This window comes from Eubalaena glacialis, chromosome 4 (genome assembly GCF_028564815.1).
Source record: "Eubalaena glacialis isolate mEubGla1 chromosome 4, mEubGla1.1.hap2.+ XY, whole genome shotgun sequence".
Classification (NCBI taxonomy): Eukaryota; Metazoa; Chordata; class Mammalia; order Artiodactyla; family Balaenidae; genus Eubalaena; species Eubalaena glacialis.
In genome coordinates this window covers 120,755,078-120,777,731 of record NC_083719.1, presented here as the reverse complement: position 1 = coordinate 120,777,731, position 22,654 = coordinate 120,755,078, and the positions used below count along the sequence as shown (strand labels likewise).

At 36.8% G+C, this 22,654-nt stretch overlaps 2 protein-coding genes across 10 annotated transcripts in view; both read left to right on the top strand.

The window, feature by feature from the left end:
- The window catches only part of NR3C1 (nuclear receptor subfamily 3 group C member 1), a 123,927-nt gene that overhangs the window by 36,789 nt on the left and 64,484 nt on the right, over positions 1-22,654 (top strand). The window lies entirely within an intron of this gene.
- Positions 7,609-8,994, top strand: LOC133089536 (large ribosomal subunit protein uL4-like). Its single transcript, XM_061187600.1, is given in 3 exon segments — positions 7,609-8,001; positions 8,003-8,513; positions 8,516-8,994. Coding segments are annotated over 3 exon segments (1,383 nt in total).

Here is a 22,654-nt window from a genome sequence, read left to right as displayed (position 1 = left end):
GTAGAGGTAAATGTACAATAGGTAGGAGATTTCTACAGAGGAAACATCCTTAAAACAAGTTCTAAAAACACTGTGATGGCTTTCAAATTTCCCAGAATCCTTATATCCAATATGGTTGAACTCTTCTCAGAAAAAGAAACTTATTTGAATTGCAAAATCTTAAGGCTGTCTTAAAATAGGTGACCTTTAAGGTACACTCTAAACTTGAAACTGATACTTGAACACACCTTTACCATCTGATTTGATATTGTCAAAATGTATGAGGAATTAGAGCTCTAGTAAGTTTGGAGTAGTCTCAAAATCATATTAATATAATTATACATAATGGATTATTTTTTCCTATTTAATAGATTAAACTTCACATTAGAACAGGATTTTTCAGCCTCAGCACTACTGACATTTTGAACTGGGTAATTCTTTATTGTTGGGGGACGTTCTGTTCATTGTAGGATGTTTAGCAACATCCTTGGCGATCAATCATTAATCTTTTTGTCTCTATGGATTTGCCTATTCTGGAAATTTCACATAAATGGTATGCAATAAGTGGCCTTTTGTGTCTGCCTTCCTGCAATTAGAATGTTTTCAAGGTTCATCTGTGTTGTCACATTTAACAGTACTCCATTCCTTTTTATGACTAAATAATATTCCATTATATGACTATACCACATTTTGTTTATCCACTCATCAGCTGATAGACATTTAGGCTGTTTCCACTCTCTGGCTATTGTGAATAATGTTGTTACGAACATTTGTGTATAAGTTTTTGTGTGGACATATGTTTTTTATTTATCTTTCATAGATACCTAGGAGGGGCATTAATAGATACCTATGTTTAACCTTTTGAGGAACTGCCAAACTTTTGCACAGTGGCTATACCATTTTCCAGGTCCACAAACAACATATTAGAATTCTAATTTCTCCACATCCTTGCCCATACTTGTTATTCTCTTTTTTATAAGGGCCGTCTGAGTGGGTGTGTGTATCTCATTGGGGCTTTGATTTGCATTTCTCAAATGACAAATGAATTTGAACATATTTTCAAGTGCTTCTTGGCCATTTGTATATCTTTGGAGAAATGTCTGTTCAAATCCTTTGCCTGTTTTTTAATTGGGTTGTCTTTTTATTGTTGTTTGTAAGAGTTGTTTATATGTTCTGAATACTAGACCCTTATCAGATACGTGATATGCAGATATTTTCTCCCATTCTGAGGGTTGTCCTTTCATTTTCTTGATCGTGTTATTTGAGTCACAGATGTTTTTCATTTTAATGAAGTCCAATTTATTTTTTCTCTGCTTGTGCTTTTGTTATCATATCTTTAAAAAAGTGTTGCCTAATCCACGGTCACAGATTTTTCACCTGTGTTGCCTTCTAAGAATTTTATAGTTTCAGCACTTACATTTAACTCTTTGATCTGTTTTAAGTTAATTTTTGTATATAGTATGAGGTAGGGATCAAACTTTATTCTTTTACATATGGATACCCAGTTGTCCCACCACTATTTGTTGAAAAGACTAATCTCTCCATTGAATGATTTCTATACCCTGGTTGAAATCAACTGACCAACCATAAATGTATGGGTTTATTTCTGGACAGTCAGTTCTATTCCATCAGTCTACATGCCTGATTTTATGCCAGTACTACACTGTTTTTATTACTGTTTTTTCATACTAAGTTTTGAAATTGGGAATATGAGCCCTCCAACTTTGTTCTTTTTTCAAAATTATTTTGGCTATTCTGTGTTTCTTGCAGATCCACATGAGTTTTAGGATCAGCTTGTCCATTTCCAAAAAATGGCAGTTGGAATTTTGATAGAGATTGCATTGAATGTGTAGATCACTTTGGGGTATATTGCCATCTTAACAATATTAAAGTCTTCCAGTTCATGAACACATGATATCTTTCCATTTGTGTAGATCTTTAATTTCTTTACAGTGTTTTGTAGTTTTCAGTATACAACTCTTGTGCTTCTTTGGTTAAATTTATTCCTAAGTATTTTATTCTTTTTGAAGCTGTTGTAAATTTGTTTTTTTGTGTTTGTTTTTAGTTTCATTTTCAGATTGTTCATTGCTACAGTATAGTTATGCAACGGATATGTTGTGTTGTTTTGTATCCTGCAACTGCTGAATTTATTAGCTCTAGTAAGTTTTTTGGGTAGATTCTTTAAGATTTGCTATACATAAGATCCTGTCATTTCCAAGTAGAAATAGTTTTGTTTCTTCCTTTCCAATCTGGATGCTTTTTACTTCTGTTTCCTGCCTAATTGCCCTAGCTAGAACCTCCAGTGTAATGCTAAATAGCAGTGGTGAAAGTGGGCATGTTGTATTGGTCCTGAGCTCAGAGGGAAAACTTTCAGTTTCAGTATGTTGTTAGCTGTGGGTTTTTCATAGATATCCTGTATCAGATTGAAGAAGTTCCCTCTTTTCCTAGTTTGTTAAGTATTTTTATCATGAAAGGGTGTTGGATTTTGTCAAATGTTTTTTCTGCATCTATTGAGAAGATTATGTGGTTTTGCTTTCAGTCTCTTGTATAGTTTATTATATTAATTGATTTCATACACTGAACGAACCTTGTGTTCCTGGGATTACTCTCACTTGGTTATGGTTTATAACGGTTTTTGTATGCGTCTAGATTTAGTTTGCCAGTATTTTGTTGAGGATTTTGCACTTATCTCTATAAGGGATATTGTTCTGCAGTTTCATTGTAATGTATCTGTCTGGCTGTGATATCATGATACTGGCCTCAGACCAAGTTAGGAAGTGTTCCCTCCTCTCCTGTTCTTAATTCTTCTTTAAACAGTTGGTTAAATTCACCAGCTAAGCCATCTGGGCTTTGTTGGAATTTTTTTGATTACTAACTTAATCTCTTTACTTATTACAGGTCTATGATATTTTCTGTTACTTTTTGAGACAGTTTTGGTAGTTTCTAGAAATGTGTCCATTTCATCCAGGTTACCTAATTGGTTGGTATACAGTTGTTCATTGTATTCCTTTATAATCCTTTTTATTTTTCTAAGGTCAGTAGTAATGTTCACATTTTCATTTCTGATTCTAGTCATTTAAGTCTTCTCTCTTTTTTTTTTTTCTTGGTCAATCTAGCTAAAGTTTTTATTGATTTTTCATTGAAGCAACTTTGGGTTTTGTTGATCTTTTCTATTGTTTTCCTATTCTCTACTTCATTTATTTCCACTCTAGTCTTTATTATTCCTTTATTTATGCTTCTTCGTTTTCTAGTTTCCTAAGGTGGGAGATAAAGCTATTGATTTCAGTTCTTTCTTCTTTATAAGGTAAACATTTACAGCTATAAATTTCCCTCTTAGCACTGCTTTTGCTGCATCCCATAAATTTTGGTATGTTTTATATTTTGTTTTCATTTATCTCAAGGTATTTTCTCATTTCCCTTGTGATTTTTTTTTCTTTCTTTGTCTCACTAATTATTTGGAATGTTTAATTTATATATATCTGTGAATTTTCCGAATTTTCTTCTGTTAATTTCTAACTTCATTCTGTTGTGGTCAGAGAACATAATTTGTATGATTTCAGCCTTTTAAATTTTATTTGACTTGTTTTATGGCCTAATGTATCATCTATCCTAGAGAATGTTCCATGTGCACTTGACAAGAATTAATATTATTCTTTTGTAGTGTTTTCCTTTTGGAGTGTTTTACAGATGTCTCTTAGATTTAATTGTTATAGGGTGGTGTTCAAGTGTCTATTTCCTTGCTAAATTTCTTTCTAGTTTTATTATTGAAAGTGGGGGTATTAAAATTTCCAACTAATATTACTGGGTTATTTCTCTTTTGTTAGGTTTTGCTTCATATTGTTGTTTGGTGCATATATGTTTATATTTGTTACTCACTTTTATTATTATACACTGTCTATCTTTGTCTCTGGAGACAATATTTGTGTTGTCTGTTTTATCTGATATTAGTATAGCCACTCGTGTGTGCTGTTTGAATGGAATATCTTTTTCCATCTTTTTATCTTCAGTTTATTTCTGTCTTTAAATCTGAGTCTCTGTAGACAGCATATAGTTGGATCATTTTCTTAAATCCATTCTGCCATCCTCTGCCTTTTAATTTGAGAGTTTAATCTGTTGATATTTAATATAATTACTGGCAAGGAGGACTCTTTTGTTCCTTAGTTTCTCCATTACTATCTTCTTTTGTATTAAAGTTTTCTAGTGTGATAATTTTAATTCGCTTGTCATTTCTTTTACTCTATTTTTTGAGTTATTTTCTTACTGGTTACCCTGGAGATTACATATTGTCTATATATATCTCTATATTAGATTGTCTGTTACTGTTACAGATTTCATCTTTATATATTGTGTGCCTATCCACCTAGATTTATAATTAGTGTTGATGCAGTTGTCTTTTCAATAAGAAAGGGAAAAGGAGTTATAAACAAAAGGTACATTTACACTGTCTTGTGCATTTACTTATGTAGTTACCTTTCCTTGTGTACTTTATTTCTTCATGTGTATTTGAGTTACTGTGTAGTGTCTTTTCATTTCAGCCTGAAGAACTCCCATTAGCATTTGTTGGAGGGCAGGTTTTCTAATGATGAACTGCTTCAGTTTTTGTTATTTGGGAAGGTATTAATTTCTCCTTCATTTTTGAAGGATTGTGTTGCCAGATATAGAATTCTTGACTAACTCTGAATTCTTATAGCACTTTGAATATGTCATCCTACTGTCTTCTGGCCTGCCCCTGCGTAGTTTCTGATGAGAAATCACTTGTTAGTCTTATTAAGAATCACTTGAACATAATGAGTTGCATCTTTCTTGCTGCTTTCAAGATTCTGTCTTTAGCTTTTGATAGTTTATTATGTCCCTATGTGTGGATCTTTTTGTGTCTATTCTTTTGGAGTTTGTTGGGCTTCTTGGATACTTTTCATAAAATTTGGCATATTTTTGGCCACTATTTGTTTAAATATTCTTGCTGCCCCCTTCTCTCCTCCTTATGTGACTCCCATTATGCATATGTTGGTGTATTTCATGGTGTCCCACAGGTCTCTGAGCCTCTGGTGTTTTTGTTTGTTTTTTCCATTTCAAGTTTACTGATTCTTCTGCCTGCTCACATCTGCTTTTGAGCCCCAACAGTGAATTTTTCATTTCAGTCATTATACTTTTCTGCTCCAAAATTTCCATTTGGTTCAGTTTTATAATATCTCTTTATTAATCTACTCAATTTAATGATACATTTTTGTTTTTACTTTCCTTTAATTTCTTTAGACATAGTTTACTTTATGTCATGGAACACAGTTAAAATAGCTTTGTCTAGAAAGATCAACATCTAGGTTTCCTCAGTCAGCTTCTATTCTTTTCTCTTGTGCATGTGCCATACTTTCTTATTTCTTTGCATACCTTGTAATTTTTTTTGAAAACTGGATATTTCAAATATTACAATATGGTACCTCTTGCCCCTTTGCAGTGTTTGTTGTTTTCGATGTGTATTGTAGATGCTGTTTGTTTAGTGACTGTTTGAACTAATTCTGTAAAGGTTGTATTCTTTGTATATTGTGGACCCTGAAGTCTCTGTTCCATTTGCTTAGTGTCAATTAATGATTGAACAGTGGTTTTATTAAATATCTGGAAACAATAAAATTTTCCAATCTTTGCCCGGGGGCTCAGTGTGTGTGTTAGGGTGAGCCTTTAACTTTTAACTCCTGGAATTTACAACTCTGCCTTAGCCTTTACTTCCAGCTTCCATAGAGCTTCAAGGTCAATAGGAGGTGAAATCCTAGGGCCTTCTTAGATCTTTCCTGAGGCCATGCATTTGGCCTTCTAGATTTCCAGAATATGTCAGACCTTTTCAAAGCTCCAGACTTTCCTTCTAAGCTTTCTGGTTAGTTTATTGTTTGCCCCGAACTGTTATCCATCACCTCAAGCAACAGCAAACTAAGACATTAGCATGAACATTGCCAACAAATCCCTCACCCCCAGCCACACATTGCAACCCTGCCCCCTACCGCTGAAATATAGCACTTTAGCACTGAGCCAGGTCTGAGTTAGGCAAAATAAAGACAGTCCTTTTGAGGTGGTCTTCTAGGGAGCCACCAGAATGGTCAGAACAAATAATTAGAATTCTTTGCAAATACGGTTCATTTTACTACCTCTGGTACTAGGAATGTGGGCTGTTATTTTCATGACTACTGCTAAGCTGGAGAGTAGGGGATGGGATTGGGTAAGTTAAAAACACCACAAAGTTTGCTATTCTTAACCAAGAATCAGTGGCAGGGCTGGGGGGGGGGGGAAGGGTGTTGGAATAAGCTTTGTCTGGGTTGCTGCAAGCCTTTGAGGGTTCCAGAAACATTGGTTCTGACCGTTTGTGCCTTTTTATTCTTTGCTCATTTTGGGGGGTGGAATCTGGAGTTCCTTACTCCACCATTTTTGCTAATTTCACTCTCTTTTTTAAAATTTTTATTGGAGTATAGTTGATTTACAACGTTGTGTTAGTATCCGCTGCACAGCAAGGTGAATCAGTTATACATACACATATATCCACTCTTTTTTAGATTCTTTTTCCATACAGGTCATTACAGAGTGCTAATTTCACTCTCTTATATTAAAAGTGCTTTTTGTAAAACCCAAACGTTTTTTCTCTGAAGTCTCTCCAATTCTGAATAATGGAAAATACTATTATGGCCCTTTGGTTTGGAAAATGAATTCATATTCACCAAAAGCCAGCATTAGAGCTCTTGCAAACTGTTTTACTGTTGGTCTTAACTTTACAATCTATCGTCTTGTATATTGGCTACTACACAAGTGGTCCTGAACTGTCACAAGTTCGACTTTGGAACAAATGAGCTATTTTGTAAAGAAGCTGCAGTTGTTTGCAAAGTACATAGTTATGCCTTTTCCACCAAACTGCTTTTCTTGGTAAACCTAGAAAATTCTTATAGCAGCTGACAAACATTTCAAGCCACTCTATGGTGGTACTGCCCACCATCCAAAAGTTTCAGTAGTAGTGTCATCTTTATCTGTATGGTGGTATTTGAGCAACTGATTAATTTAGTAGTGTTTTTCAGACTACTCTGAAGAACTGTCACGAACTATAGTGGTAACTCCAGGAGATGGGGTCTAACACAGAGAAATCTACCCAGGTTTTATTACATACCTTATTTCCAGTGAAGCTTTTCTTTGAAGAAAGAGTTCTAGGGTTTTAAAATTTATTTCAAATGCCATTTGTTATATTATATTTTTATGTAATTTTAGTGAAATTAATTGAAAATAGAAAAAATTATGGTGCTGATTTAGGGATTAAAATGTTGGGTTTCTATATTTAATAAAATTAGGACAGTGATAGAAATTGTGAGTGTGCACCAGATAGTCAGTCTCTGGCTTTACCTGCGTGCTCCTTACACTTAATCAGGTGTACTTTTTGTTCAGTGATAAAGGGGGGAAAAAAATCAGAGAACGTGTGAAGTATAGAAATATATCACTGAATATTGTATCTTTAGAATGAAGTACAACTGGGGATTCTGTAGTATACTTTAGCTTTCTTGGAATAGGACATTACCCACCTCATCCCCACACCCCCTTGTAAAACATGTGTCTTTTCACTTGTCACAAATGATTTTTAAAAAGCATTGTGTATAGAAACGGGGAATGCTTGATTTATCACCGAATCAAGACTCTCCATCGGCTTTTCCTGTGGGAGCCGCTGGGTTGAGGGGAGGGTGGCCTTCTCCTCTCCTCGCCGTGGCGTGTGCTCGTCCACTGATATCAGTGTACTCTGAAAAGGGGGAGTCATCTGGCAAAAATGTCACTTTGCCTGCTGTGTTCAAGGCTCCCATTCAATCAGATATTGTGAATTTTGTTCACACCAACTTGCGCAAAAACAACAGACAGCCCTATGCTGCCAGTGAATTAGCAGGTCATCAAACCAGTGCTGAGTCTTGGGGTACTGGCAGAGCTGTGGCTCAAATTCCCAGGGTTCGAGGTGGCAGCACTCACTGTTCTGGCCAGGGTGCTTTTGGAAATATGTGTCGTGGGGGGGCTCATGTTTGCGCCAACCAAGACCTGGCGACGTTGGCACCACAGGGTGAATACAATGCAGAAGCGATATACCATCTGCTCTGCGTTGGCTGCCTCGGCTTTACCAGCGCTGGTCATGTCTAAAGGTCATCGTATAGAGGAAGTTCCTGAACTTCCATTGGTGGTTGAAGATAAAGTTGAAGGCTACAAGAAGACCAAGGAGGCTGTTTTGCTTCTGAAGGAGCTTAAGGCCTGGAATGATATCAAAAAGTTCTACGCCTCACAGCGAATGAGAGCTGGCAAAGGCAAAATGAGAAACCGTCGCCGTATCCAGCGCAGGGGACCCTGCATCATCTATAATGAGGACAGTGGTATCATCAGGGCCTTCAGAAACATCCCTGGAATTACTCTGCTTAATGTAAGCAAACTGAATATTTTGAAACTTGCTCCTAGTGGGCGTGTGGGACGTTCCTGCATTTGGACTGCAAGTGCTTTCCCCAAGTTACAGGAGCTGTATGGCACTTGGCATAAAGCTGCCTCCTCGGGAGTAACTACAACCTCCCCATGCACAAGATGCTCAACACACACCTTAGCAGAATCTTGAAAAGCCCAGAGATCCAAAGAGCCCTCCGGGCACCATGCAAGAAGGTTCATCGCAGAGTCCTGAAGAAGAATCCACTGAAAAACCTGAGAATCATGTTGAAGCTAAACCCATATGCAAAGACGATGAGCCGGAACACCATTCTTCGCCAGGCCAAGAACCACAAAATCCAGATGGATAGGGCAGCAGCAGCACTAGAAGCCAAATCAGATGAGAAAGAGGTTCCAGGCAAGAAGCCTGTGGTGGAAAAGAAAGGAAAGAAGGCTGTTTGCATTGAGAAGCTGAAGAAACCAAAGAAGCCTTTGGTGGGAAAAAAGGCTGCAGTGACCAAGAAACCAGCATCTGAAAAGAAGCCCACTAAAAAGAAGCCCACAGAAAAAAAACCCGCCACAGAAGAAAAGAAGGCTGCTGCATAAACTTAAATTTGTTTATTCTGTAAAGGTCAAATCATTTTGGACAGCTGATTTTGAATAAAGACCTGATCAAAGAGGCAATGAAAAAAAAAAAAAAGACTCTCCATAGTCTAGGAAATAACTGATAGAAGACTTTTGCCAATTAACTTATCTTTCATTTCCTTTTCTTTTATAATTCTATTAAAATTTATTATTTTTAATTATGCCATAATCCAAAGGTCTTAATCCAGGGACATTAATTCCTGTATCGTTGCTGCCTAGTTTGTCTTCTGTCATTCAGCAGTGCTTCCTACTTATAGTCAATAAAACTAGCTTAATCTAACAATCAAAAAAGAAAGCTATTGACTGAGTTTAGATAAACAGCTCTAATCTGTTTTCAACCTAAATATCCAGTACTCTCCAGTTGCTGAAAGGAAAATGCTCCATCCAGAATTGTTCTGCGACATGATTATTTTTCTTCATCCCCATTCCTTCTTCTGTGGGGTATTTAACTTATTTTAAATAGTAATCAGTATGTTGTAACTTCTGTGTGCTTTGTTTGTTTTTATTTTTCACTGGATAGACTCTAGACAAAACTTTTTAGGTGCTGTACAGCAGTAGCTGTCAGTTTATAGTGGAGACAATTTACAGTAGAGCTAGGCTGTGTGCTTAACTTGGAAGTCACTCTGCTTACTATTTATCAGTTGCTTTACAGGAGTCCCTTAATGAGATAACAGAAACCAAAGAAACAGCAGTAGGTGGAGCAATGTCTTTAATGTTTCATTATATGTTACAGGTAAGACAAAGTCTAGTACCACTTTTGGCAACTATGTGATTAAATATGGGTAAATTTCTTTATTCTTATATTGATGTTTTATGTGGCAGTAGTAAATTTTAGATTAGTCTTATATTAATCAGCAAAGAAAAAGTCTGAGAGTATCCTGAATATTTTGTTTCTAAATAATTTAACAGTGATCTAGTAAGCTACTCCTATAGAAATGTAATTGATGAGCTTGAAAACTTCACCCTCTTTAAAATTACCACCTTGAATTTTACCTATCTTTTAAAGCTGATTCAAGTCCTCTCTGAAACAAGGCTGGCGTCTTTTACCAATTTGTTTAAAAAATAGCTTGATAGTACATAAAATTGCAGAGAAAAAAATCTAAACATCTTTCAAAACCAAATCATATATAATCCACTAGAAGTAGTTTTACTAAGTTTGCAAATAGTGGCAGAGATTAGAACTCATGCATTTAGTATATTTCAAAAAAATTTTTATATTACAAAATTTTGATCAAATATTGTGCTATAAAAAATACCTTGGATAATTATTCTTTAATCACGTATGTGAAAAATGTGGCTTTTCTTTTGCAGCCTAGTAAGCTTTTCACAGTGTCACTGTGGCTTTTAAATTTTTAATTACTCAACAGAGTAAGCTGAAACCACACATACCACTTAAATTAAACTATGCATTCATGTATGCTTTTTCCTATAAAATACATGAAACTCAAATCTGTAATTTTGAAATTCAAAAGTGGTTTTATTTTCTTTAGTAGAAATAAAAGCTTGATTTTTAAAAATCCAAACCGAGGAAACAATTGTGTACTTTGGTACATTTCTCTATTAGTATTGACTATATACCATGTGGCCCATTAATTAATAAAGGCAGAAGTCACTGAGTACTTTGGGAAATAAGAGGAGAAAGCTTTTGTTGAGGATCATTGAGGAAGATTCTAAGGCAAAAAGGGACAGAATAAGCAAAAATCTAGAGGTTCATTATAGGCACTCAGAACATATACGTTAAGTAAATGAATGAAGGAATTTAAGTTGGCATATTGAAGGACACTGAGAAAACATACTGACTGGAAGACAGTTGCTGCAAGAAATTGGTGAGAGATATGTTACAGTCCAGATTTTGGTGGGCCTTGTTAAAGTTCGGGCTTTATTTTTATAAGGAAAAGAAGGTTTGATAGAGGTTTGGAAATGAGGCTTGGGGCTGATAATGGAGACAATGTGAGGTTTTAGGGCAGTGGTTTCCAAACTCTGTTTAAATACAAATACAAGTTTGATGGTAAGCCTGGCATTCCAATTTCAGTTTTACTGGTTTTAGCAAAACAGCTTCACTGATCTGATTGCTTCCTATATAGATTAGTATTATGATTTTGTATAAAATATGCTTTATCAGTATAATATCACTTCTACCTGTTTTATGTGTTGGGGGTTCTGCATAAGGTTTACTTTTTAAAACGAAGGATTTTGCAGCTAAGGGCTTGAAAACTCTTGTTTTAGGAAAACGGATTAAAGCAGGTAAAACTACAGACAAAGAGAATAGTTACGAGGTTCTTGTGTTCAGATTTCTATGGTAACATTTACACAGTAGAATTCCTTTCAGAAATATTTAATGGTACCAGATATTAGACGGTTGTAATGGCTAAAGTGTTCAGAGGATGCTACGATATTCATGACTCATGATCAAAACGACATTAAGGCTATCCCTCTTCAAAATTACATCATTTACTTGTGTGGAATACTTGCTGTTAATGCAGGTGTCCCAGAGCCTTTCTTCCTTTCTCATGTCCTCTTGTGACCTGTCCACTGCTGAACTAACATGGGTCTCACTGAATATGATTAAGAAAAAACATCTCTGATGGAGAATTCTCTGTATACTGAATGTTAAATAATAATGTCTTTTGGAAAATGGCAGCAAAATATTTGAAAGGATGAATAAAGAAGTAAAAAGAACAAAACTTAACAATTCTATAAATGTTTTGTTTGTTGGGGTGGGGAATGGGAAGAGCTGCTGCTAAGAGAGGATACGAAGAGAAGAGATGTCTACTTTCATTTCCTTGTAGCCCAGCCCCATTTAGCCAAATCCTGACATACTTTACTGAAAATAAATTTCCTATTCAGTAGCACATAATAACCTAAAGATCAAGGCATCTTAACTGGGCTGTTTTCAGATGAAAGAACTGTTCATTTGGCTTGAAAAGATATTCAAGAAAATATCTGCTAAAGTTTTTTCTTGTTTACCTCAGGTTTTTTGGTTACCTATTAACCAAAATTTCACAACTACTTTTAGTTCTGGATGTCTAACAACTATATAAGGGAAGGTGAGGCTTGGGGGAAGATGAGATGATACTTAGGAATACATACCACCTTAATATGAGACAATTAAATTACAGTTATGAAGGTATGTATTTTTCAGTGAGGACAACTAATACCACAGAATTTTCTTTCTTATCGAATGTTAAAAATGCTAATTTGAAGGTACTACTCTGAAAAACTTTTATAAAAAATAGTGGGGGAGGTGAAGAAAAGGAGGGAAAAAAAGCCTATGGCATTACCCTACTTGTAGTTCATTACCCTATTTGTAGTGCCTACATTGCCCTTCTTTCGTTCAGCTCTAAAATGAGGATTACAGAATTCATTTAAATTTTTTTAATTATAGGATTATTTTTCACTTAATAGGTAAAATGTACATCTTTTGATTTCCTTCAGTTTCAGCTTTCTCATGCTTTGATGCTCAATTTTGTACGGAATAGAGTTGTTTTGTTAAACAAAACTGTTTTTTGTTTATGTTTTTTTCATTGGTTAAAATTGAAAGGGAAAGTGAGGTTAGAAATCTATCTGAAAAATGGAACTATTTATAGAAGAATTATATTTAATTATCAACCTATTAAATTTGAATTTTGTCAATACTATGCATAATCTTATTACCAGGCTATTTATCATTGTGTTGACAAACCAACTTGCTGTCCTGTAGCAAATGTACTAGGAAATACATTACCCATATAAAATAAAACTTTCAACCTATTTAATGAATAATTGATGATTGTTAGCCCTTTGGGTTTAGAAGTGACTGAGGAAGTGAGGAAGTACCACTTTTGCCTCATCATTATTTTGAAATCCTGTTTATAAACTATATAATTCTCAAGGCCATGAGTCTGGCACCTTTCCAGGTATTAACTATTGTAACAAAGATAGAATTTGATTTTATTTACCTAGTGAAGTCTAATTTAAACCTCACACCCTAGTGAGATCTTAGAAATATCATGTACTCTGACCTGTAACTAGTCCCAGTACTCTGTGTATATTTTCGGGGCCTCTTTCGGGGCTCTTAAAAGAGAAATTTAACCTAAGTATGATGATCATTAACACTAAACCCCCCACCCCTAATTTTTTTAGAAAGTAGTATAGGATAATTTAGTAAGTTATTTGATACAATTTGCACATGATTTTTTTAAAGAAATGGAAATTGAGAAACACAAAAAAGTTAAAGACATGGCAGAAGAATTATTATTATAGGACCAAAGGTTGCAGGAACTAACACTCCGAATTTACTGGGCATAACGGACTTAGAACATGGAGAAACAAACAGACAAAAAACAACCCATACTAGCTCCGAGAGCCTAAATAATCCTACATTTAATAAAATGATTCACTCTGCCATTTGGGCTTGGAAATTAGGTAAAATTACTGAGATAACTAGAAAATGTCTGTCATGAAATGATTTGTTTAGGGTCCTCTAATAGTAAAAGGTATAAGTCTCTAGAACCTACTGAAAAATTGACTCAAGAAGCATATAAGGAAGAAGCCAGAGACACCAAGTCGTACATAATAGTGCTTTCTGTTTTATAGTAGTTAGCTTTGGATGTTTCTGTGGTCTTACTAGCTTCGTCCTCTTTCCACAGAGGCTGTTGAAGGTATCTATCATTTCTGTGTTTGGGCATCTTTTTGCTCCAGATATGCAGCTTTAAAAGTACTTTTGAAAAAAAAAAAAAAGTACTTTTGGTTCCTAGGGCCCTTTGAGCTGGGGTTTGTTCAAAATGGTTGGTGACTTGATTCTAGGATTATTTGATGAGACATTCCCTTTTTATGTCTGTCAGTCACTCATTTTAACATTCATTGAACACACTGAGTGAAAGATATGTTCTGAACTTTTCAATGGCAGCTGATAACAATGATGGCAGATAACCTTGGGGAGACATTTAGGGAACAGCAATAGTAGACAAGTTTGGTCCAAAAGAAAAAGGTTTATTACTACCTGGTTTTCCCTAAACTAGCCAGTGTGGGTGGGAAGAGGCTCTCCAAGTGCCAGGTAGCAAACATGATTTCTGAGGGCAGACCAGGAATCACTTGTTTGAATCATCATGTTATTCTTACCCACGTCTCTCTTGTTAATGAGAGTTCATTTTTTCTGTTTTTTACTCTTCCTCTGGACATTCTGTTTCTTTTACTATTCTCAATCTGCTAAACACTGTGTATTTAAAAGTTTCAGTCTAATTAAGTTCAAATCCATTTTAAGATAGATATTGTAGCCTTTAAAAGTTATACTTAAAAGGTACTTAAAATGATTAGAGGACACCACTCATTCCACTGATAAACTATTATTTTAAGATTGTCTATTGAGAGGCAATTATTTGACTTTAAAACGCTGAGGTTATGGAAACTGGATTATAATATTTTAGAGCAGTATTAAAAGTAATACCTCTAAGAATTTAATAAAGCTTATAAACCTCTCTTTTGCTCTGTCTTGAAAAGACAGTCTGACTCTGTCTGTAGGCATTCATTCTTTGTGGCATGATTGGTCGACAAGGAGTAAACAACTTACTGTAAATGGGCACCATGCCAGCTGGCTTCAAGCAGCCTCAAGCTTGTGATTTGCAGTCAGGGTTAGGAAAATGCCTTTTAACTTATTCATTTCCGCTTCTTTTAAACAGGGAAAAAAGGCACAACTATACTGATTTAAGTACCTCATAAGATCTTTCAAGGCTTACAAGATCTTTTAGGAATCCCATGGAACTTATCAGTACTATTTCACTGGATCTGAATACCTCTCACATAACAATGATAAGTTTTAAAAGGCAGTTTTAAATATTAAAACAAATTTTTCAAATTGGCTTGCCCTCACCTTGTCTATTTGGGATTCTATTCGGGAGCTTCTCTGACCTAGTTTCAAAGGATTTAATTTACTGGCCAACACTATTTTGGGAAAAAAATATTATATAAAAAACTGAGGTTTTTTCATTTTATTTTTTTACTTACATAAGATAAACCCAAAAAATATCTTGGAAAAGAGGGAAAGAACTTACCTTTCCTTTAAAGATGTATTATGCCCAAAGCAATTGTTTGGAGCTGGTGAATCATTTAACCACCTAAGCCAACTGAGGGTCATCCCTGTATGAAAAGTGGAGGCTCCTGAATTCTGTACAATTTTTTATTGAAAAACTAGTCAAGGCCTAATGGTCTTCTTGAATATTCTATCATACTGTATCCATAATTCAAGAAATGCTTGTGGTTAGTTTTTTTTTTTTTTTCTATTAAGGTTAGAGCAGTTTTGTGGAATCACATTATTAATTTGAAGGTTTCTAAAGGATTTTTGTAGATTTTTATTTACTTGGAAATTGGATGAAGGACATTTTGTCTAAATTGAAATTTATTTTAAAAATTAAAGCATTAGGGGGGACCTTCAAGATGGCAGAGGAGTAAGACGTGGAGATCACCTTCCTCCCCACAAATACATCAAAAATACATCTACACGAGGAACAACTCCTACAGAACGCCTACTGAACGCTGGCTGAAGACCTCAGACTCCCCAAAAGGCAAGAAAATCCCCACGTACCTGGGTAGGGCAAAAGAAGAAAGAAAAAACAGAGACAAAAGAATAGGGACGGGACCTGCATCTCTGGAGGGAGCTGTGAAGGAGGAAAAGTTTCCACACGCTAGGAAGCCCCTTCACTGGCGGAGACGGGGTGGGCAGGGGGGAAGCTTCAGAGCCACGGAGGAGAGTGCAGCAACAGGGGTGCAGAGGGCAAAGCAGAGAGATTCCTGCACAGAGGATCAGTGCCGACCAGCACTCACCAGCCCGAGAGGCTTGTCTGCTCACCCGCTGGGGTGCGCAGGGGCTGGGAGCTGAGGCTCGGGCTTCAGAGGTCAGATCCCAAGGAAAGAACTGGGGTTGGCTGTGTGAACACAGCCTGAAGGGGGCTAGTGTGCGACAGCTAGCCGGGAGGGAGTCCGGGAAAAACTCTGAACCTGCCTAAGAGGCAAGAGACCATTGTGTCGGGGTGCGCGAGGAGAGGGGATTCCTTCCCTGTCTGCCCACAGAAGGCAGAGCACCGCCTAAACAAGCTCCAGAAACAGGTGTGAGCCGCGGCTATCACCTCGGACCCCAGAGATGGGCATGAACCGCTACTGCTGCTGCTGCAGCCATCAAGAATCCTGTGTGCAAGCACAGGTCACTATCCACACACCCGCCCCCGGAGTCTGTGCAGCCCGCCACTGCCAGCGTTGTGTGATCCAAGGACAGCTTCTCTGGGAGAACACACGGCGCGCCTCAGGCTGTTGTGATGTCGTGTTGGCCTCTGCCGCTGCAGTCTCGCCTCGCATTCCGATTATAACTACCGTACCCCTCCCTCCCCCCGGCATGAGTGAGCCAGAGCGTCCTAATCAGCCACTGCTTTAACGCCGTCCTGTCTGGGTGGGAACAGAAGTCCGAGGGCAACCTACATATAGAAGTGGGGCCAAAACCAAAATTTAACCCCAGGAGCTGTGCAAACACAGAAGAGAAAGGGAAATCTCTCCGTGCAGCCTCAGGAGCAGTGGATTAAATCCCCACAATCAACTTGAGGTACCCTGCATCTGTGGGAATACCTGAATAGACAATGAATCAACCCAAAATTGAGGCGGTGGACTTTGGGAGCAACTGTAGACTTGGGGTTTGCTTTCTGCGACTGACTTGTTTCTGATTTTTATGTTTACCGTAGTATAGTTTTTAGCACTTCTTATCGTTAGTGGATTTCTTTATTGGTTTGGTTGCTCTCTTTTTTTTTAGTATTATTTTTTTATTTTAATAATTTTTTTATTTTAATTATTTTATTTATTAAAAAAAATTTTTTTTTCCTTTCTTTTTTACTCCCTTTTCTTCTGAGCCATGTGGCTGACGGTGTCTTGGTGCTCCGGCCTGGTGTCAGGCGTGAGCCTCTGAGGTGGGAGGGAAGTTCAGGACATTGGACCACCAGAGACCCCCCCAGCCTCATGTAATATTAGTCGGCAAGAGCTCTCCCAGAGATCTCCGTCTCAACGCTAAGACCCAGCTCCACCCAGCGACCAGCAAGCTCCAGTGCTAGACACCCCATGCCAAACAACTAGCAAGACAGGAACACAACCCCACCCATTAGCAGAGAGGCTGCCTCAAATAATACTAAGTTCACAGACACCCCAAAACACACACAGATGCAGCCCTGCCCACCATAAAGACAAGATCCAGTCCCACCCACCAGCACGCAGGCACCAGTCCCCCCACCAGGAAGCCTACACAAGCCACTGAACCAACCTTACCCACTGGGGACACACACTAAAAACAATGAGAACTATGAACTTGCAGCCTGCAAAAAGGAGACCCCAAACACAGTAAGTTAAGCAAAATGGGAAGACAGAGAAATATGCAGCAGATGAAGGAGCAAGGTGAAAACCCACCAGACCAAATGAAGAGGAAACAGGCATTCTACCTGAAAATGAATTCAGAGTAATGACGGTAAAGATGATACAAAATCTTGGAAATAGAATGGAGAAAATACAAAAAACATTTAACAAGCACCTAGAAGAACTAAAGAGCAAACAAACAATAATGAACAACACAAAAAATGAAATGAAAAATTCTCTAGAAGGAATCAGTAACAGAATAAGTGAGGGAGAAGAACGGATAAGTGACCTGGAAGATAAAATAGTGGAAATAACTACTGCAGAGCAGAATAAACAAAAAAGAATAAAATGAATTGACAGTCTCAGAGACCTCGGGGACAACATTAAACGCACCAAGATTCGAATTATAGGGGTCCCAGAAGAAGAAGAGAGAAAAGGTCTGAGAAAATACTTGAAGAGATTATAGTTGAAAATTTGCCTAACATGGGAAAGGAAATAGTCAATCAACTCCAGGAACTGCAGAGAGTCCCATACAGAATAAATCCAAGGAGAAACATACCAAGACACATATTAATCAAACTATCAGAAATTAAATACTAAAAGCAGCAAGGGAAAAGCAACAAATAACATACAACGGAATCCCCATAAGGTTTACAGCTGATCTTTCAGCAGAAACTCTGCAAGCCAGAAGGGAGTGGCAGGACATATTAAAGTGATGAAAGGGAAAAAACCTACAACCAAGATCACTCTACCCAGCAAGGATCTCATTCATACTCCACAGAGAATTTAAAACCTTTACAGACAAGCAAAAGCTAGGAGAATTCAGCAGCACCAAACCAGCTTTACAGCAAATATTAAAGGAACTTCTCTAGGTGGGAAACACAAGAGAAGGAAGAGACCTACAAAACAAACCCAAAACAATTAAGAAAATGGTAATAGGAACATACATATCAATAATTACCTTAAATGTAAATGGATTAAACGCTCCAACCAAAAGACATAGACCGGCTGAATGGTTATGAAAACAAGACCCGTATATGTGCTGTCTATAAGACACCCACTTCAGACCTAGGGACACATACAGACTGAAAGTGAGAGCATGGAAAAAGATATTCCATGCAAATGGAAATCAAAAGAAAGCTAGAGTAGCCATACTCATATCAGATAAAATAGACTTTAAAATAAAGACTATTACAAGAGACAAAGAAGGACACTACATAATGATCAAGGGATCAATCCAAGAAGAAGTTATAACAATTGTAAATATTTATGCACCCAACATAGGAGCACCTCAATACATAAGGCAAATGCTAACAGCCATAAAAGGGGAAATCGACAGCGACACAATAATAGTAGGGGACTTTAACACCCCACTTCAGCAATGGACAGATCATCCAAAATGAAAATACATAAGGAAACACAAGCTTTAAATGACACATTAAAGAAGATGGACTTAATTGATATTTATAGGACATTCCATCCAAAAACAACAGAATACACTTTCTTCTCAAGTGCTCATGGAACATTCTCCAGGATAGATCATATCTTCGGTCACAGATCAAGTCTTGGTAAACTTAAGAAAATTGAAATCGTATCAAGTATCTTTTCCAACCATAACACTATGAGACTAGATATCAATTATAGGAAAAAAACTAAAAAATACAAACATAGGGAGGCTAAACAATATACTACTAAATAACCAAGAGATCACTGAAGAAATCAAAGAGGAAATTAAGAAATACCTAGAGACAAATGACAATGAAAACACGACGATCCAAAACGTATGGGATGCAGCAAAAGCAGTTCTTAGAGGAAAGTTTATAGCAATGCAGTCCTACCTCAAGAGACAAGAAAAATCTCAAACAACCTAACCTTACACCTAAAGCAAAAAATCCCCAAAGTTAGCAGAAGGAAAGAAATCATAAAGATCAGATCAGAAATAAATGAAAAAGAAATGAAGGAAACAATAGCAAAGATCAATAAAACTAAAAGCTGGTTCTTTGAGAAGATAAACAAAATTGATAAACCACTAGCCAGACTCATCAAGGAAAAAAAGGGAGAAGACTCAAATCAAGAGAATTAGAAATGAAAAAGGAGAAGTAACAACTAACCCTGCAGAAATACAAAGAATCATGAGGGATTACTACAAGCAACTATATGCCAATAAAACGGACAACCTGGAAGAAATGGATAAATTCTTAGAAAAGCACAACCTTCCGAGACTGAACCAGGAAGAAATAGAAAATATAAACGGACCAGTCACAAGCACTGAAACTGAAACTGTGATTTAAAATCTTCCAACAAACAAAAGCCCAGGACCAGATGGCTTCACAGGTGAATTCTATCAAACATTTAGAGAAGAAGAGCTAAGACCTATCCTTCTCAAACTCCTTCATAATATAGCAGAGGGAGGAACACTCCCAAACTCATTCTACGAGGCCACCATCACCCTGATACCAAAACCAGACAAAGATGTCACAAAAAAAAACTACCGACCAATATCACTGATGAACATAGATGCAAAAATCTTCAACAAAATACTAGCAAACAGAATCCAGCAGCACATTAAAAGGATCATACACCATGATCAAGTGGGATTTGTCCCAGGAATGCAAGGATTCTTCAATATATGCAAATCAATCAATGTGATACACCATATTAACAGACTGAAGGATAAAAACCATATGATCATCTCAACAGATGAGGAAAAAGCTTTTGACAAAATTCAACACCCATTTATGATAAAAAATCTCCAGAAAGTAGGCATATGGGGAACTTACCTCACCATAATAAAGGCCATATATGACAAACCCACAGCCAACATCATTCTCAGTGGTGAAAAGGTGAAACCATTTCCTCTAAGATCAGGAACAAGACAAGGATGCCCATTCTCACCACTATTATTCAACATAGTTTTGGAAGTTTTAGCCACAGCAATCAGAGAAGAAAAAGAAATAAAAGGAATCCAAAGCAGAAAAGAAGAAGTAAAGCTCTCACTGTTTGCAGATGACAATACTATACATAGAGAATCCTAAAGATGCTACCAGAAAACTACTAGAGCTACTCAATGAATTTGGTAAAGTAGCAGAATACAAAATTAATGCACAGAAATCTCTTGCATTCCTATACAGTAATGATGAAAAACCTGAAAGACAAGGAAACACTCCCATTTATCATTGCAACAAAAAGAATAAAATACCTAGGAATAAACCTACCTAAGGAGACAAAAGACCTGTATGCAGAAAACTACAAGATACTGATGAAAGAAATTAAAGACGATACAAACAGATGGAGAGATATACCATGTTCTTGGATTGGAAGAATCAATATTATGAAAATGACTATACTACCCAAAGCAATCTACAGATTCAATGCAATCCCTATCAAACTACCAATGGCATTTTTCACAGACTAGAACAAAAAATTTCACAAATTGTATGGAAACACAAAAGACCCCGAATAGCCAAAGCAATCTTGAGAAACAAAAATGGGGCTGGAGGAATCAGGCTCACTGACTTCAGACTATACTACATAGCTACAGTAATCAAGACAGTATGGTACTGGCACAGAAACAGAAATATAGATCAGTGGAACAGGATAGAAAGCCCAGAGATAAACCCGTGCACATATGTTCACCTTATCTTTGATAAAGGAGGCAAGAATATACAATGGAGAAAAGACAGCCTCTTCAGTTAAGTGGTGCTGGGAAAACTGGACAGCTACGTGTAAAAGAATGAAATTAGAACACTCCCTAACACCATACACAAAAATAAACTCAAAATGGATTAAAGACCTAAATATAAGGCCAGACACTATCAAACTCTTAGAGGAAAACATAGGCAGAACACTCTTTCACATAAATCACAGCAAAATCCTTTTTAACCCACCTCCTAGAAAAATGGAAATAAAAACAAAAACAAATGGGACCTAATGAAACTTAAAAGCTTTTGCACAGCAAAGGAAACCATAAACAAGATGAAAAGACAACCCTCAGAAGGGGAGAAAATATTTGCAAACAAAGCAACTGACAAAGGATTAATCTCCAAAATATACAAGCAGCTCATGCAGCTCAATCTCAAAAAAACAAACAACCCAATCCAAAAATGGGCAGAAGATCTAAATAGACATTTCTCCCAAGAAGATATACAGATTGTCAACAAACACATAAAAGGATGCTCAACATCACTAATCATTAGAGAAATGCAAATCAAAACTATAATGAGGTATCACCTCACACCAGTTAGAATGGCCATCATCAAAAAGTCTACAAACAGTAAATGCTGGAGAGGGTGTGGAGAAAAGGGAACCCTCTTGCACTGTTGTTCAGAATGTAAATTGATACAGCCACTGTGAACAGTATGGGGGTTCCTTAAAAAACTAAAAATAGAACTACCATATGACCCAGCAATCCCACTACTGGGCATATACCCTGAGAAAACCATAATTCAAAAAGAGTCATGTACCACAATGTTCATTGCAGCACTATTTACAATTGCCAGGACATGGAAGCAACCTAGGTGTCCATTGACAGATGAATGGATAAAAAAGATGTGGCACATACATACAATGGAATATTACTCAGCCATAAAAAGAAATGAAACTGAGTTATTTGTAGTGAGGTGGATGGACCTAGAGTCTGTCATGCGGAGTGAAGTAAGTCAGAAAGAGAAAAACAAATACCGTATGCTAACACATATATATGGAATCTAAAAAAAAAAAAAGGGTTCTGATGAACCTAGGGGCAGGACAGAAATAAAGACGCAGACCTAGATAATGGACTTGAGGACATGGGCAGGGGTAAAGGTAAGCTGGGACGAAGTGGGAGAGTAGCACTGACATATTTACACTACCAGCTGCAAAATAGATAGCTAGTGGGAAGCAGCTATATAGCACAGGGAGATCAGCTCTGTGCTTTGTGACCACCTAGAGGGGTGGGATAGGGAGGGGTGGGATGGGGGGGGTGGGATAGGGAGGGTTGGGAGGGAGATGCAAAAGTGAGGGGATATGGGGATATATATATACATATAGCTGATTCACTTTGTTATATTGCAGAAACTAACACAACATTGTAAAGCAATTATACTCCAATAAAGATGTTAAGAAAAAATTAAAGCATTAAAATCTAAGAAAAATACGTGTCTTTTGACAGTAAAATCTTATATTATCACTTAAGAATTAAGTGATACATTAGTTTGTATCTTTCACCCTTAAATACTTTAAAATCTCCTTCATACCTGAAAGTCTTTCAGGTAGGATTTAA